Here is a 16,684-nt window from a genome sequence, read left to right on the forward strand (position 1 = left end):
GAGTGATAGAAGCACTATCCTCTCACACCTACTCATAGCACAGACTTTGTGTATTAGTGGAGTGATGATAGAAACACTATCCTCTCACACCTACTCATAGCACAGACTTTGTGTATTAGTGGAGTGATGATAGAAGCACTATCCTCTCACACCTACTCATAGCACAAACTTTGTGTATTAGTGGAGTGATGGAAGCACTATCCTCTCACACCTTCTCATAGCACAAACTTTGTGTATTAGTGGAGTGATGATAGAAGCACTATCCTCTCACACCTACTCATAGCACAGACTTTGTGTATTAGTGGAGTGATGGAAGCACTATCCTCTCACACCTTCTCATAGCACAAACTTTGTGTATTAGTGGAGTGATGATAGAAACACTATCCTCTCACACCTACTCATAGCACAAACTTTGTGGCTCACATAGGAATGTTAAAAAAAATAAGCTGAATATTTAATTAAATACAGCAAAAGAATCAACACATTCAAGAAATCTATGACATTATATCATTAATGTTCAAGAAAAAAAGTTTCAAATGACTCAAATAGAAATTCCACAAACTTTTTTTTTAAAGAAAGATTACAGTCGTTAGGAAGAAATGGTGTGACTAGAAGGGTATTCTGTCATAATTTTGAAGCCCCAGGAAACTCTACTCCTACCTACATACCTTGGCAGATAATCGCTCGTCGATAGGAAGAGAAACTCCCAGAGTAGATGGGTCTGTTTCACCCGTAGATAGAATATTTTTCTGTGTATACACACATTAAAAATATGTGTTAGCTAATTGCTTTCATACATTTCAAAGTTTCTTTACAGTCTATATTCGGCTATATAATGCTATATAAACCGCTGTATAATGCACAGCAGAGGATGGAATGGGGACAGAGTCAGAGACTGTGTAGAAAGCACCCGAAAGGGACTGAAAAGACCCCTTCAGATCAACTGTGGGAAGGAGAGGCTCAAGCTTTAACACAGACGGAAGCACATATATACATCTTCTGACCTGATGTGATTATAATCATGAATGGGTCCACTGTTTCTCTTTTAACTTCCTCACCAGCATATTTATAAATAGGTACAATGTTCTGTTTTGTTTTATTTTGTTTTATTGTTTGCTGTAGTGACCTAAGCCAATATATGCACAAAGTCCTGAAGAGTAAGCTGCGGATGCTGCTGCTGTGTGTCCCTCCACTCATGTCCACTGGGCACTGGTACAACATCAGTGAGCATCACTTAGCATCACCCTGAGTGGCCAAGGACCTGGAGCTCAAGCCTCTGCAGCTCACAGCCACTCTTACAATGCACACAGCACTGGCCGGCCAGTTAATCTGATACACATTCTTCCATAAAGTAAGAATGGCACCTGCCTGCACAACCACCAAAGTTACCATAAAGATCAAAGAGGAAACAAAACACAAAGTCTCTTTGAACACTTTAAAACAAATGCAAACAATCTTGATAGCCACTTCATCACAAAAGCTAAATTAGTCACTTAGATTATCTACCTCAGTTCCATCACCCGTAAAACAGGCAATATCATCTACAACACTACATCACTAAAGCTAAATCGGTATGTGTTGGCCTATCCAGTTTCTTGGATTCATGAACACATTAAATGACTACTGGCCATTTAATGCTTTGCAATTAGTATTTTAAATGTCAAGGAAACAATAACCTTATGTTCCCTCTAACCATTTAGTTAACAAAAAAATAACTGTAATATAATGCCCTATCTGCTTCAAGAGCATTATAGTAAAATGGATTGAAGGGCCAGAGAGATGATTGAGAGGTTAACTTCCAGAGGTCCTAAGTTCAATTCCCAGCAACCACATGATGGCTCACAACCATCTGTAATGAGATCTGGTGCCCTCTTCTGGAGTACAGACAGAACACTGTATCCATAATAAATAAATCTTTCCAAAAAAGGAAAAAGAACAGTATATCCTCACACACAGGCATTTATGGAACATTACACAAAAATAAAACATAAACACTAAAAAGCATGGATGTATGAGAAGATTGTATACGGAAAAAGTAATAAAGCCATTAATAGAGTTTCAATAAATCTAAAGTTACAAAAGCTAACTTGAAAGTTAGCGTATGGGACTCTAATAAGCTTCTTTGTCAAAAGAAACCAGTAAGACAAAGGACTGCCTGGATCCTAACTCTGCTTACCACCATGCCAAAGTACACTATAAACCTAATCATTTTGAGTAATTATAAATAAACAACAACAACAAATCCCAATCCTCAATTGAAGGCTGTCATTCCTCACTCACAAATCAGGTTTAAGAAGATGTCTGATATTTTCAATAAAAAGGAAAAAATAAGGATAACATACCTTTCACAAAATGCCCTGGTGCTGGCCTGGAACTAACTCACTATGTAGAACAGGCTGGCATAGAACCCAAACCCCTGCCCTACTGGCATTAAAGGCATGTGCTACATACATCTGGCAACAAGAACTTGAATTTTATCTGTTCAGAAAATACAAAGTGACTATTATAACTTTTATCCATTTGGTAACCACCAGTATGTTAGGAAGCCATAAACTGCTCTAATCAAAATCAGTTACTGAATAAATAAAAGAACAGGCTATGGCGAGTGTAAACGTCTACAGCATGAGAATGAAGATGCTAAATCCCAAGTTCCTTTTGGACATGCTTTCAATGAAAACATCAGGTACACAGCCAGATAGAAAAGTATAAGGTTTAAGAAAGAGCTATGAATTAATGAAATCAATTTACTGATTTAAAAGCTGTTCTATCTGCCCAGTAAGAACACCAATGGCCCGTTATTCTAAAAACTAAACAAAAATAAAAAGTGGTATTTTTTACTAGCTCTTCCAGGCAGTAGTTAAACTGATATCTTGCTTTTTTGTTTATTTGTTTTCTTTTTTGAAACAGGGTTTCTCTGTAGCTCTGGCTGTCCTGGAATGCACTTTGTAGACCAGGCTGGCCTCGAACTCTCAGGGATCCGCCGTCTCTGCCTGCTGAGTGCTGGGATTAAGGTGCCCCTCCCCACCACTGCTGCTTTCAACTCCCACCTCCATGTGTCATGCAAAGGCTTCCAGAAAATGCCACTATTTTACCACTGTACTTAATAACTAGAGAAACAGCTCCTTCATAGTAATGTGAAGGTCTGCGCCTCCTTAGTCACCCCCACCTTCCCTTGAAAAAGGTGACTCCTCTTCATGCCCACTCAGGACTATGCAGGTTGGCGTAACCATAGCCATCACTGCTGTGACTGCCAATTCAGCGCTCATCTCAAGCCGGGTGGGAAGATGTTAAAGTGATACCCAGAGGATTCTGTCGGCCACCACCTAGGCTGTTCTTTGTTGTAAGCCAAGAGCTGTACCACAGAGCTGCATCTCAAGCATCCAGACTGCTTTTTAACTGATACTGGCCATGTCTCCCCTGCTGTTACCCAAGGCATGACACAGTGTCTAAGAACTCATACTTCATGTCGTCCAAGATCTGCCTTTCATTCTTTGACCTTTCTGTAGCCTCCACCTTTGGTAGCCAACCATCACAAGCTGAGACCACTTGTTACGAGACACGCCCAGCACCCATCCATCCTTTTCTGATCTTACACCTATGAAGTCAGAAAAAAGGGAGATGTGGCATAGACATACAGGACAGGCCTAGGAAGTCAAGCCACAACCGGAAAGGTAGAACACGATAAGGAATTCAAATTTTTTTAAAAAAATGAGTGAGGAAGACACTGAAAACTATTTAAATCAGCCACAATGGACTGATAATCAGTACAAGTTCGGTTAAGACATTACAGGATTTGTAAGTTAATGAGAGTCTCTAACAAGCTGAAGTAACTGTTCTACAACAGTTGTGCTCTTCATGGACATTCCAGGGACTCAATGCTTCACCAGAGCCCATCACACAGACTGCCTTCAACAACACAATCCTAGCCTCCTACATCACCTCACTACTGTGCAAAAAGGCCATCATCCATCGTCAAGCTGGGAAATGTCTCAAATGCCAAGTCTAGAGTCTAAATCTTTCCTCAATCTAAATTCTCCATTTGAAAAGCTTCCTTTACTCTATTTTTGCCTTCTGAATATCCAAATTCTTCCTATCCTGTGATGCCTTGTAAAATGATACCTCCGACTGATCAAGATAATTTGCTGTAGTTTCTGATCTTGATGAATTATCATGTCCACAGCTAAATCCTAAAGCCCTTGAAGATAGGATCTATAGTGTAATAAACCTCTGTATTTTTTAAACATTAGTTCAGTGATCAAAAAATGTATGAAAATATTTTTAAATAGTTTGTACAACTACTAACTAGTGCTCTGTTTTCCAACATAAATTAACAAATGTGATCAGATTGATTAGTACAAAAACATCAAGTAATCCAAATAATGACAAAACATAATTCAAAACAATTTTAAGTAAATTGACCATTACTTGTGATTGGTATAAATTGTGGAACAAAAATTAACAAGCTAAAATTAACAAGCATGCAACAGTTCCAAGATATTTATAAAGACAACAACAAAAGCAAAGGCAAAGCAGAAATCAAGGCAATGGCTGCATGAATAGAAAATTACAAGGTGTGGACTGTCATCTTGGCAAAAGCAAAGATACAAAAGGGTGCCACTCAACAGTCTCAGACACAAATGAAGCTGGTTTTCTACTTGATTTGAATCACTTGAGTGCAAATGATTACAAGCTATCTTTTTACAAACAAACTAAAAGAGAAAATTATGCAGGCAACCCTACCTTTCTTTTTGCTTGAGTAATGCCCTAAAGTCAAGAGAAACAAACCATTGATAAGGAGTATTCAGTAAAGGTCTGTTCTTTCTAATTACAACTTGAAACAAGTGTTTACGAAGTAATGGAAAAGCCAGGAGTATTGTGGATACTGGAAACATAATTGCTTAAAATATGTTTATAACCTACAAAGAAAACTGCATTGTAAACCTTATAATAAGCCTATAATTTAACTCTCACATAACCTGACATTTTCAAAATGGTTTTGCTAGATAAAATATTTAATCTTAAAGCCTCTGGTGGCCCTGAAGATCTAAATATGAAATGGCCCAAAGGCTCTGGCTGGAGGCCTGATCTCCAGCTGGTGGCACTACTTTGGAGGTCCTGGAAACTCTGATTAGTCCAATCTTGCTGGAGGAAATGGGCTGGTTACTTGGGACATGCCACTGGGAGGGTCCATCTCATCCCCAGACCCTTGCTGCCCGTCAGGACACACGAACTTTGCTCTGGTGCAAGGTCCTGCCGTAGGCCGGCAGCACTGGAGTCAGCTGACCCGAGACTAGACCTCAGACTCTTCTATTACTCTGCTTCTCTCAGATGCTTTTCACAGTAAGGAAAAGAAACCTGACTGAACATACAAGTTCACGAAACTGTTAACTGAAAATCTATAAGCGTATCAAATAAAAAAAGTAATTAGTAACTAATACACTGTGGGGAATAAACGAAGACAGCGTTACAGAGAACAGGCAAGCACTGCTTACAGTGGTTAATCTTGCTTAATATTAAAACCATTTCCCTAGTAAAACACTCTCCTGTGTTGGAGACTAAATCCAGGGTCTTGCCAAACTACAAAGCTCCAGGAAGAGGATATTATTCCAAAGCACAAATTCTCACAACGTTTCATCCACCAAGAAATAATTTTGACTATATTAGTTGGCCAGTGTCACATATGATCAACACTTTCCAAAAGTAATCTTAGGGATAAATTCAAACAGGTAAAGCCTGTCATTAACATAACATCTTACCTGAGAAAGATAGCGTCTATAATCTTGCCTCAATTCTTCTTTTAATTTATGTTTCTTGCGTTCATAGTCTTCTCCAAGTGGTAAACTTAATCCATAATCAATTCCTAAAAAAGAAAACGTAAGTAGCATATTCCTTTCCAAAGCAATTTCAATGAATCTCCTCCTTCTGTAACAAAGCACTGTAATCAGTTAGGGTTCGTCGTGTTTTAATGTGTTGGTGGCTGATACAGATGTGGTGGTTAGTTATTCCCACTAGTGAACCCTAGCCATCCTGTTCTCCTGCCCAGAACACTGTGTTTCCTATGTCTCCTTCAGGGTTTTCTATGTACTTACATTAAAATAATTTTAGGTTATTGTATATGCAAGGATGTATAAGTGCCTTTTTCCCTGTTTGGACAAATTATCAATAAGCATCTTGTTTTTCTTCTCTTCATTTGTTTTTATTGTTGTTGTTGTTTTGAGACCGATTTCCTCCAGCAAGGCTAGACTAACCTCCCAAATAGAATTTTTAAATTTTTAGAAAATAAAAATAATCACTTCTAAGGCTGGAGATGTGGCTCAACTGGCTGACTATTTGCCAAGCATACAGGAAAACTGGGCTGATTGCTTAGCACCGAGTAATACTACACATCTGTAATCCCAGCACTTGAGAGGGAGAAGCAGGAAGACCAGAAGTTTCAGATCCTTGGCTGAAAGACTTTGAGGCCAGACTAAGGTACATTAGATCCTACCTCAAAAATGAGTTTTTAATTACGTATGTATGTATGTATGTATGTATATATGTATGTATGTGCGTGTATATATATATATATATATATAATTATAAAATAAAAATTATTACTTCTAAAGAAAAAGCTTATAACTAACCTAGGTGCTACTTTAGAAATAGTAGATGAATTTATAAATTGTCATAATAATAACCAATTTTTATTCCTTACAATTCAAGGAATTATGGATATGTGCTATGCATGTGTGATCTGCTTTTGTTTTAGACCATTGAACACAGAAGGGCCAAGATGGCATATGTATAAATTCATGTCTACTGTTTTACGAAACACTACAATTTACTTTGTACTATAAACACTGTGACATTCTTTTGATAAACACATCTGGCCGAGTTGATTCCCTGGTGACGTCTCAAGCACTGTGTCTTCACTTTATACCACCCTGAAACTCCTGGCTCCCAGAGAAATGGCATGTTTTTAAATACAGAAAGTGAGCGGAGAGGGTTTCTCGTTTTGTCATTTTTTTCAAGTTGTGTGTGTGCATGCACACACATGCACACACACAGGCAAGTATTCACATGCCATACACAGCACATGTATGGCAGTGAGGGCAACTCTCAGGATTCTGTGTCTCTCCTGCTACACTGGAGATTCCAGGGACCACACTCGGGTCATAAGGCCTAAGCACAAGCAAGTCGTCTACCCGCCAAGCCACTTTGCTGACTTACTTTATATTTTAATCAGCATACAAAGTGGGCTTCATTCACACAGGCAATCTATCTCTAACTCTAACGCGGAGTAAGCGTGAGGAACCAAAGGACAAGAGTAATGAAGACAAACCCCATGCTGTACTCAACAATATAACACCCGGCAGACGACGTGTACCCATGAAATGTTTACCAAATCAACCCACAAACGCACTGGGCACGGCGGCACACACATGGGAGGCAGGAAGACTAGAAACACAAGGTCATCCTCATCTACATAGGGAGCTTGAGGCCTACATAAAAACATGAGACCCTGTATCACAAAATAAAATGTGAAAATGAACATATAAGCCAACGAATGAATGGCTGGCAAGAGGAAGAAATGAGAAAGGAGGGCAACAATGCCCTCTCTGGGTCTCCTTTCTGCTTTTTAGCAGTCTGACTGCACTGAGAGGAAGGGCTAGCGGGACCTAACAACCAGCCTTGCATGTCTAGTGACATGAAGTCACAATAGAATTCTATGGTGTCAAGGAGAAAATGTCAGTGCTGAAGGCGTGAGCCTTCCTACTGGCCCAACTTTCCCAGGCTGGAAACAATCTGTAGCTTCTTGGACATCATATTCTCAGAGTGAGTGCCTCTACTGCAATCTTGAATTCTGTTTGTAGGCCTCTCTAGGAGAACTGGAAAATGTGAAATCATGTTCGTTTATAAATTACTGACCCTATTAAGTTCAACTTTATTAAGAGTATTTGATCTTCACAAACCCAGACACGCCAAACCAGAAACACACGGGACTGTAAGTTTAAGGCTTTCTGAACTAGACTGAGCCTGACTGAGCCCAGATGGGCACTCAGAAAGTGAAGAGGCATAGGGGTGTAACTCAGTGCTACAGGGTGCGGCCCACCAGGCACAAAGCCCTGGGTCCCATCCCCGGTGCTACAAAAGGAAACGAATGTGGTTTCCACTACTGATCCAAATACTATTTGTAACACTGGCTTAGTAAGCAGTCATGGCAAATGCTTCCTCTATTATTAGTAAATCTACTATGAGCTTGGAATATGGTGGTGTACCCCTTTAATTTCAGCATTCCAGAGGCAGAGGCTGTTATCTCTTAAGTTTGATGCCAGCCTGGTCTTTATACCAGGTTCAAAGCCAGAAAAAGCTACACAATGCAACCTTGTCTCAAAAAAAAAAAAAAAAAAGAAGAAAAAAATATTATAAACTTTAGGTTTAGTCAACATAAAATACCATCTAACTCTTATTTTTGTCACCTAGTACATAAATAATCATAAAAACAAAAGGGTCTGGTGAAAGCCTGAACTGGAACCCACAGAAGATAAGAACTGCCCTCCACAGCCTGTCATACCTGCTCCCACATTCACACTCGAAGGCACACGCGCGCGCAAACACACACACACGCACACACGCACGCACACACACACACCACACACACAATGATAAAGTAAAATTAACTGAATACAACAATTTAGGCATTCTACTCATTTCCATAAAGTACTAACAGTGCCACTTAAACTTGAGCTAAGAAACAAAGTCAGACTTACTTAGCTGTTGCCCCTGATGATCCTAGTGGCAAGAAAAGTTATCAGTGTCATTCAAAGTGATGTCACTACAGATGAGCACCAGTGACACTGGGAGTTAACATTATGCTTCATGACTAACAATCAAGAAGTATTAGGCGCCTGTAAATAGTTGTGGGATAAAATAGTAATATTTAAACCTAAAGCATACAATCATTTTTAAATGGATTCACCTCCTAAGAAAGGACTCACAATAAACTGTTTGAAACAAATTCCCATAGAGCATGTACTTCCTTCCCTCTGAATCAGGACTTATGGGCAGGCAGTTACAAGCCACTATGCAGGAGCTGGGGACTGAACGGAGCAGTCTGCAAGAGCAGCCAGTGCCCTCAACCACTGAGCCGTCTCTCCAGATCTCAGTATCATCCAACTTAACAGTTAAAGAAACTAGTGAGTTTAGACATTAATTTACTAAAATATAATAGCTCATTTCCTTACAGCTGCATATTAATTAATAATTTGAGTTATCTATATTTCTGATACTGATATTAGGGCAATCATTTGAGTTGTCCTTCTAATAAAGAAATAAAAAGCCCTCTAACTACTGTGTCTCTTAGCTAGCATCTCTAAAAAAGCACAGCAGTAACAATACACCTGTGCTCATGAATTAACCCAGTGGAAGCAATGACTGAATCAAATGAATCATTGTATCTCACTCACTCTCTGTGAACGTTTCAATCACCATCAATGAATCACACAAGATACATATTATAACAATATTCTGTTTTAACATTAAAAGTATCAGCAAACTAATATTTCGGGTTTTTTTTTAAGTTTCCAAATACTTCATGCTAAGACATAATTTTAAAAAATGTATGGCTGGCCAGGCGTCGTGGCACATGCCTTTAATCCCAGCACTCAGGAGGCAGAGGAAGGAAGATCTCTGTGATTTCGAGCCTGGTCTACAGAGCGAGTTCCAGGACAACCTCCAAAACTATACAGAGGAACCCTGTCTCGAAAAAAAAAAAAAAGTATGGCTGTAGTATTAACTTTACAGCTCCAATCTGGATGTGGGGATCTTAACAGGTAAGGAGCTTGCCACATACGAATGGGGGCCCCAGTTTAATCCCTAGCAGCTATGTAGAAAACTGGGTGTGGCACATGCTTGAAATCCAAGAAGAAACAAGTAGAACCCAACCTCTGGAGCACAGCCAGCAAGCTCAGTGCCCAGTGAGTGAACCTGTCTCAAAGTGGCCCTCTCCTGAGAACTACACCCAAGATGGCCCCTGGTCCCACCAGTACATGTATACAAGCACACACACAGCCACACAGAAAATGGTCCTCAGTAACTTTTCATATACCTTAGACTTCCTTCATTCTTTCCTGTTAAAATTATTTATTTGTAAATGTATATACACAGCACCATGTGGTCCTGGGGATGAAACACAGGTCCTCAGGCTTGGTGGCAAGCATCTTTACCAGCAGAGCCATCTTGCCAGGCCCTGTGAATTTTAAACAAAGCAAGTCTACCATTTTTAATCAACAAAAACAGGCTCTCTCATGTACACACATAAAAACAGACTCAAAACTTTTCAAAATTTTGTTACTAATTTTTAGTATGTCACATTTTCTAATATTATTTCCATCAACCACAATCAGACAGTGTCAATGACATGGTGCAAAGTTCTCCAAATTACATTTCATATGCAGTCTGTATTGCCATATGTAAGATTGCAAACTAAAGTTGCAAAGAAATCTTCTTTTCCTGAGGAAACAAACCTCTTTCACAATGCCCTGTTAAAATCATCTCCATGCACACAGTACCGTACCTAAGGACCCCATGGGCTGCTGGCTGTTCGGTGGTATGTTCTCCTTAGCCATAGAGATTAATATTTTACTGTTTTCAGAGAGTTTCTCTGGTACTTTACCCTGGGGGAAAAAAAACAAAAACAAAAAGACATGATATTGACAAATCCAAGGGGAATGACAAAAAATGTAAAATTCATCTCAAAACTTATTCAACATACTAAATACCTTAGGAAAAAAATACACAACACAGAGATTGAAGCAAGTTTGAGAAATGAACTGAAATTACTTACATACTGTAACGCCTGTTGTGATACCTAACTCAATTTTCTTAGAAATAAGTCTCCATGAAATACCAGGCTCTGTGCCCGGCACTAGAAACATAGAAGTAAAAACAAAATTGAAAGCTTCCGCTGCTGGGGGAGACCAGGAAACCTAACAGTTAGACCACTGGATATGTAGAGAGGGGATGAGGAGAAAGCTCAGTCAGTAAAGTACGCTCCCTGCAAGTTTGAGGACCAGAGTTTGCATTCCCAACGCCATGGAAAAGCCAGGCCCAGCAGCATGTGTCTGGGAGCCAAGCTCTCGGGGATCAGAGACGTAGATCTGCACATTCATCAGCCAAGCAGCATAGCAAACCCCATAAAGTCCAGGCTGAGTGAGAGGGTCCCAGCTCAGAAAAGAAAGTGTCAGCATCGAGGAAGACACCCAATGTGGACATTAGGTTTCCTTCCACACACTCAACACACTCAAACCCACGTGCACACGTGGATACGCCCACGTGAACATACTTAGCATTCTGTGTGTGTGTGTCTCTGTGTGTCTCTCTCTTTCTCTCTGGGCCTATGGGTCTATGAAGACAAAAGACAGAGCAAGATTAAAAGACCCAGAAATGCTGAGGGAGAGCCTTCAAGGCCTCAACAAGCAGTAACTTGTGAACTAGTACATAAGGATCATTTAGTAAAGCTGTAAACTAACACTCCCACATACAAACTCACCCTCAGGACCGAACTACCAGCACGCCCTGACACGGGGTGAGGGCACCAGCCTGAATCCATCCCTGTGTCTACCTGAACAAACGACTTCACTGCTTTTAGTCTCATTTCCTTGATCTCTAAAACTAAACAAAACGCCCCTACTTAAGATGTTGTGACTAGATGAAATACTACACACAGCAGACCGTCTCAAAGGAAGATGTCTCGAAGGAAGACAGACATGGACCGTGCTTAAAGGAGTACCTAGTGTCTACCAACACCAGGATCTGTCGTTAACTTCCCAATGCCTCAGTTTACTACCTGAAAATTATAATTCAGACATACTTATCTCAACTACAACATTGAAATATGATCTTTTAGGGCTATACCATATCCACACTTACCATTTATATGTTAACGTATGTGAATAAATGTATGGTAAGAATATCATGACTATCATCTCAATTTGGTTACTTTTGTGTGGGACAGATGCTAAGCCAAATGAGACACTGGGAAACAGGTAACCCAGAAATGACTTGGGCAAGCCATTCTATATGGACATTCAGTACAGACAGTGTCTTGTCACCACACACTGAGTCTGTGAGGGATGGTACCTGACTGCATCAGTACAGAGTTCCCAGAGCTCAGGATGGCTCCTAGCATAATCTCAGTATCTGCTAAATCAACAACTCACTCATGTAAAAATAAAAAGCAACTTCAGAAAACTTTCCAGAAATTGCTTTTCAGAAACAACTGTTAACAGGCTTGTTCTAAAAAGCAAATAGTACTGTCCTGGGATATTTGTACAATGTGTGAAGATATATATTGCTGTGATTGGTATAATAATAAAAAGCTGAATGGCCAATAGCCAGGCAGTAGGTATAGGAGAATTTCCAGGGAGAATAAGGAAGAAGAGGAGACAGAGAGGAATTAGGAGGTCCAAGATGGAAGAGAGGAACGCCATGTGATAGAATGTAGATTAACATAAATGAGTTAATTCAAGAAGTCGTCTCTGTGTCATTATTTGGGAGCTGGCTGGTGGGACAGAAAGACTCATTACATAGTACAAAATAAATGAACAAAATAAATGTACTAATACATATTTAAAAACATTTTTTAATCATTAAATACTCTTTTCACCAAAAAAAATCTGAGAACTTGCTTTTATCTGTTCTGCTTAACCTCTGGTCTTTCTGGCAATTACTCATCTTGGTAAAACACATAATCAAGTATTAAGAGTTCAACAAAAGAAGAGTATGTGAGATATAAAATCCCACCAAAAACAGGCTCTCCGAATCAGAACAAGGGTGTACTAAGGGCGTTCGTTTGTTTGTTTGTCTGTTTGTGTGACAGGGTCTCACTATGCAGCTCTGACTGGTCTGGAATTCTTGCTGTATAGATCAGGCTGGTCTTGAACTCACAGCAATCCACCTGCCTCTGCCTCCCAAATGCTGGGATTAAAGGCGTGCACACCACATCCAATTTAATGAAATATGTTGGGGGACAATGCCTAGGCTTGCCTTCATCTCCATGTAAGGCGGGTCACTTTCCAATTCAGCTTTGTCTCTGGCCAGTTTCGCCTTCTGCTCTTCAATAAATTCATCCAAGCTATCTGTCATTGTAGAGGTTCTGAAAAACAGAAGTCTTCAGTGAGCACAGCTACAGTGTAGTGTTTTAAGTATTTAGTCTCAATCACATTGAGAACGACAAACTCAAGCATGAACATAAATACCGCCTGTCTGTCTGTCTGTCTGTCTGTCTCTTCGTCTCCGATTCCCCAGAAAAGCTGACAATGGAGGTTATAATATAGGAAAAGAAAGGACTCTACAACCAAGTGAGAAAACTTCACAATGAAAAACATTCTAGACAAGCACATAACAAAAAATGAACACACTGAAGGGCCAAAAACAGACACATAGGAACCAAACCTTTCCCCTTGTCTCCAGGATGCTTAGTTCCTGGAGATTGTGTGCAGCAGGCCACCTACAGAGAAACAGACAAAAACCACAGAAACCACACAATATTCCCAACCAATCAAAAGTGCTGACAAGTATTTCATGCCAAAAACATGACTCTGGAAAAAAAAAAAAAAATCCCCTAACCTCTTCCAAATGCCAACCAATGGAGAACTGATCCATACCTCTCCCTACTGGCTGATGTAACCATGTGGATTTTTGCCTTTAAATACCCCAGCAGGAGACTAGAAAGGCACCTCCTCTGGTGACTGCTGTGTCACGAACTAGATGAGGTCCCTACCACTGTCGGATAGAGCAATAAACCTTGCTTTTGCAGTTTGGTGAGTCTGTCTCCTTGGTGGTCTTTGCGACTTGGGCATAACAAGACAAAATCAACAGCCACTACCATAATCATATTCACACAATCAATAGAACAAAAAGGAAATGAACAAAAAAAAACTTTTAAACTCTTTAAAACACATTTTTTCTGGCTAGGTGGTGATGGCACACTCCTTTGATCACAGCACTCAGGAGGCAGACAGACAGATCTCTGTGAGTTCAAGGCCAGTCTTGTCTAGAGTGAGTTCCAGGACTGCTTCCAAAGCTACAGAGTGAAACCCTGTCTTGAAAGAAAACAAAAAAAAACAAAAAACAAACGAACAAAAACCCACTTTTCTGAGAGACTGTTTTCTAACTATTTGAAATTAATTATTTTTGAGCTGGGTGGTGGAGGGGCAGGAGGATCTCAGAGCTCCAGGGCAACCTGGTCTACATATTGAGTTCCAGGACAACCAGGGCTACCCAGGAAACCCTATCTCGAAAAACCAAAACAGAAACTAATTCTGAACTTAAAGTTACTAAGTTAATACCAGAAGCACTTATATATTCATTACCAAGCCCTTCTTGCTTAATCCTCTGCTTGTGTAAAGAATGCTACTCTCTGGATACATATGCAAATAAAACTTTTTTCTAAAATTATACAGATTGAATTACATATAACATTGCCCTTTGTCACACAACTCTCCGAGATGTATTTCTTGAGAATTGGCTTGAGGCCAGAGATGCAAACAGCTCAGTATTTGCCTAACATACTAAACCTCAGTTTTGAATCCCTAACATTAAGTGAGGAAAATATCCTTCAATGACTTTAAGAAAATATCAAATAATTATCAACTACACATACATTGATTTTTTTCCCCCCAATGCTGGGATTAAATCTGGCTTCACTGCATGCCAGGAAAGAAATCTACCACAGTTCTATCCCAGTTCTTTCAAATAAACCACCAGTAGCCCTTGTAGCCTTTTATTTCTCTCTTTAATATTCAAAATCCAGACTATTGGGGTTTGACTAACTTGGAGATTTGATCAATTAAAAAAAAAAATGTGAGTAAAATTTAATTGATCAAATCTCCAAGTTAGAGGCTACAAAATGCCTCTAATCCCACCACTGACTGCACATGTACCAGTCTGCACTTAATTATTCTACTGTAGCAAAAGTGCATGCACCCACTCACTCACTAGCTTGTCACCAGGCAGGGTCCCAAACTCCTTTAGTACCAAGGTCCCTGTTTTAAATTCATGGGCTGTAGTTTCAACTGAAAAATAACTTACATACCATAAAACTCACCCACTAGTGAGTTATAATAAAATCATGGTTGTTCAGTTATTACTACAACTGCATTTTACAATGCTGCCATCACCTCAATGTGACAGCTAGTATAGCTTTCTGGACAAGGTCCACAAGTGCCAGATGATGAAGCAGGGGCAAAAAAAAAAAAAAAAATCACATCAATTTTCAAGACTATGAGGTTAACAAATACACAGGGAAATAGAACACAGTAAACCAAAATCTAAGGAAAAAAATCATTAAACAAATACTAACCAAGTACAAGGAACATTAGGATAAATTAAACTTAAATGAAAATCCCACTGCTGGGGGTGGACTACCTCCCTATAAGTTGTTTGTCAGCAAAAGCCCTCAACCCCCAAAACAATACAGGCTATTGCCACTGCTACTGGCCATCCACGCGAATGAGTGAAATCGTAAGACCTTATTTCTACTGAAGACTCAGCAAGCTTTGATGACAGGACAGAGAGAAATCAAGATAGAACTCAGCTGAAAGCTTGCTCCTTGTTGGCTGCTTGCACTGTGTCAGACAGAAAGCAGCAATGCCTTACCCAGCACTGAACCCTCCTTGATACAATACCGACCTGTAGGGCAGGCTGTGCCCACTGGCGCAACAGTGGCAAGGCTGTTACAGGACACCAATCGCTCTCCACACGCCTCTCAGGTCCACCACAAAAGTGAATAGTGCTGCGAATGTGGTCAAAAGCCTGTGGCCAGGAAGGTCACGGGCACAAGTGGGAAGGCTATGGTGCTCTTTAGTTAAACAGTGTGCCCATCAAAATGCCTTCTAAATGTGTCTTATCAGTAGGTTAGTGCTCATGTTGGCTTTAGCAGAGAAGCTTTCTCACAGTGAGCAACGGTTATTGTAAAAACTCCTGACTGGTCAGAGTACTGAGAAAATGAAGCCTCTGAATGCTTAGCCGTAATAAATGGAACATCTCCCCCTCCCGGTCTCAGGAAACATCACGAAGGAGGAAGCAGCCAGAGAATGGGATACAGTGTTGTAGAACACTGGACTCTGGCCACTAACTCGCCACCACACTCAAGAACACGAACTTGCACAACACCTGTTGGAGATTTGGCCTAATACATTCTGTCAAGGAAGAGGAAGGACACAATAGACTCCATTCCTCACTAAATCTAAAGGCAGTTAATGGTTGCTGGGAGACAGGGAGAAACATCAATTGTGTAGCCACTGGTCAGTTGCCCATGCTCCTCTAAGAAAATTTAAATTCATTGGGTCATTTAAAAAAAAAAAAAAAAAAGACACAAAAGTGGAAAGGGAACTAGTTGGGAAAAAATAGGGTCAGTGGGAGGGGAAAAGAGAGGATAATGGAGGAGTGAATGTGCCCAAAATCCACTGCTGAGCATGGTGACACATGCCTTCAATCCCAGTACTGAGAGGCAGCGGCAGACACAGCAAGTTCCAGGGCAGCCAGGGCTACATGCTGAGCCCTTGTCTCAAAATAGAAATTTTAAAATTACATACATCTACAAAAACGTCCTATCTACAATAGTACTATGTATAATTAATGTATTAAGAACAATTTTATAACCTTTATTTGATTCCCTAAAACTAACTAACTTAGCTTGCCC

At 40.0% G+C, this 16,684-nt stretch overlaps 1 protein-coding gene across 1 annotated transcript in view; it reads right to left on the reverse strand.

Moving 5' to 3' along the window:
* The window catches only part of Cspp1 (centrosome and spindle pole associated protein 1), a 67,291-nt gene extending 54,136 nt beyond the window's left edge, over nt 1-13,155 (reverse strand). The window contains exons 1-4 of the mRNA XM_051197266.1: nt 13,027-13,155; nt 10,556-10,655; nt 5,757-5,860; nt 669-749 (exon numbers count right to left, since the gene is read on the reverse strand). Coding sequence (XP_051053223.1) covers nt 669-749; nt 5,757-5,860; nt 10,556-10,655; nt 13,027-13,125 — 384 coding nt within the window. The 5' untranslated portion in view covers nt 13,126-13,155. The remainder of the gene's footprint in view (nt 1-668; nt 750-5,756; nt 5,861-10,555; nt 10,656-13,026) is intronic.
* Nucleotides 13,156-16,684: the final 3,529 nt, after the last annotated feature.

This window comes from Phodopus roborovskii, unplaced genomic scaffold, assembly GCF_943737965.1.
Source record: "Phodopus roborovskii unplaced genomic scaffold, PHOROB, whole genome shotgun sequence".
Classification (NCBI taxonomy): domain Eukaryota; kingdom Metazoa; phylum Chordata; class Mammalia; order Rodentia; family Cricetidae; genus Phodopus; species Phodopus roborovskii.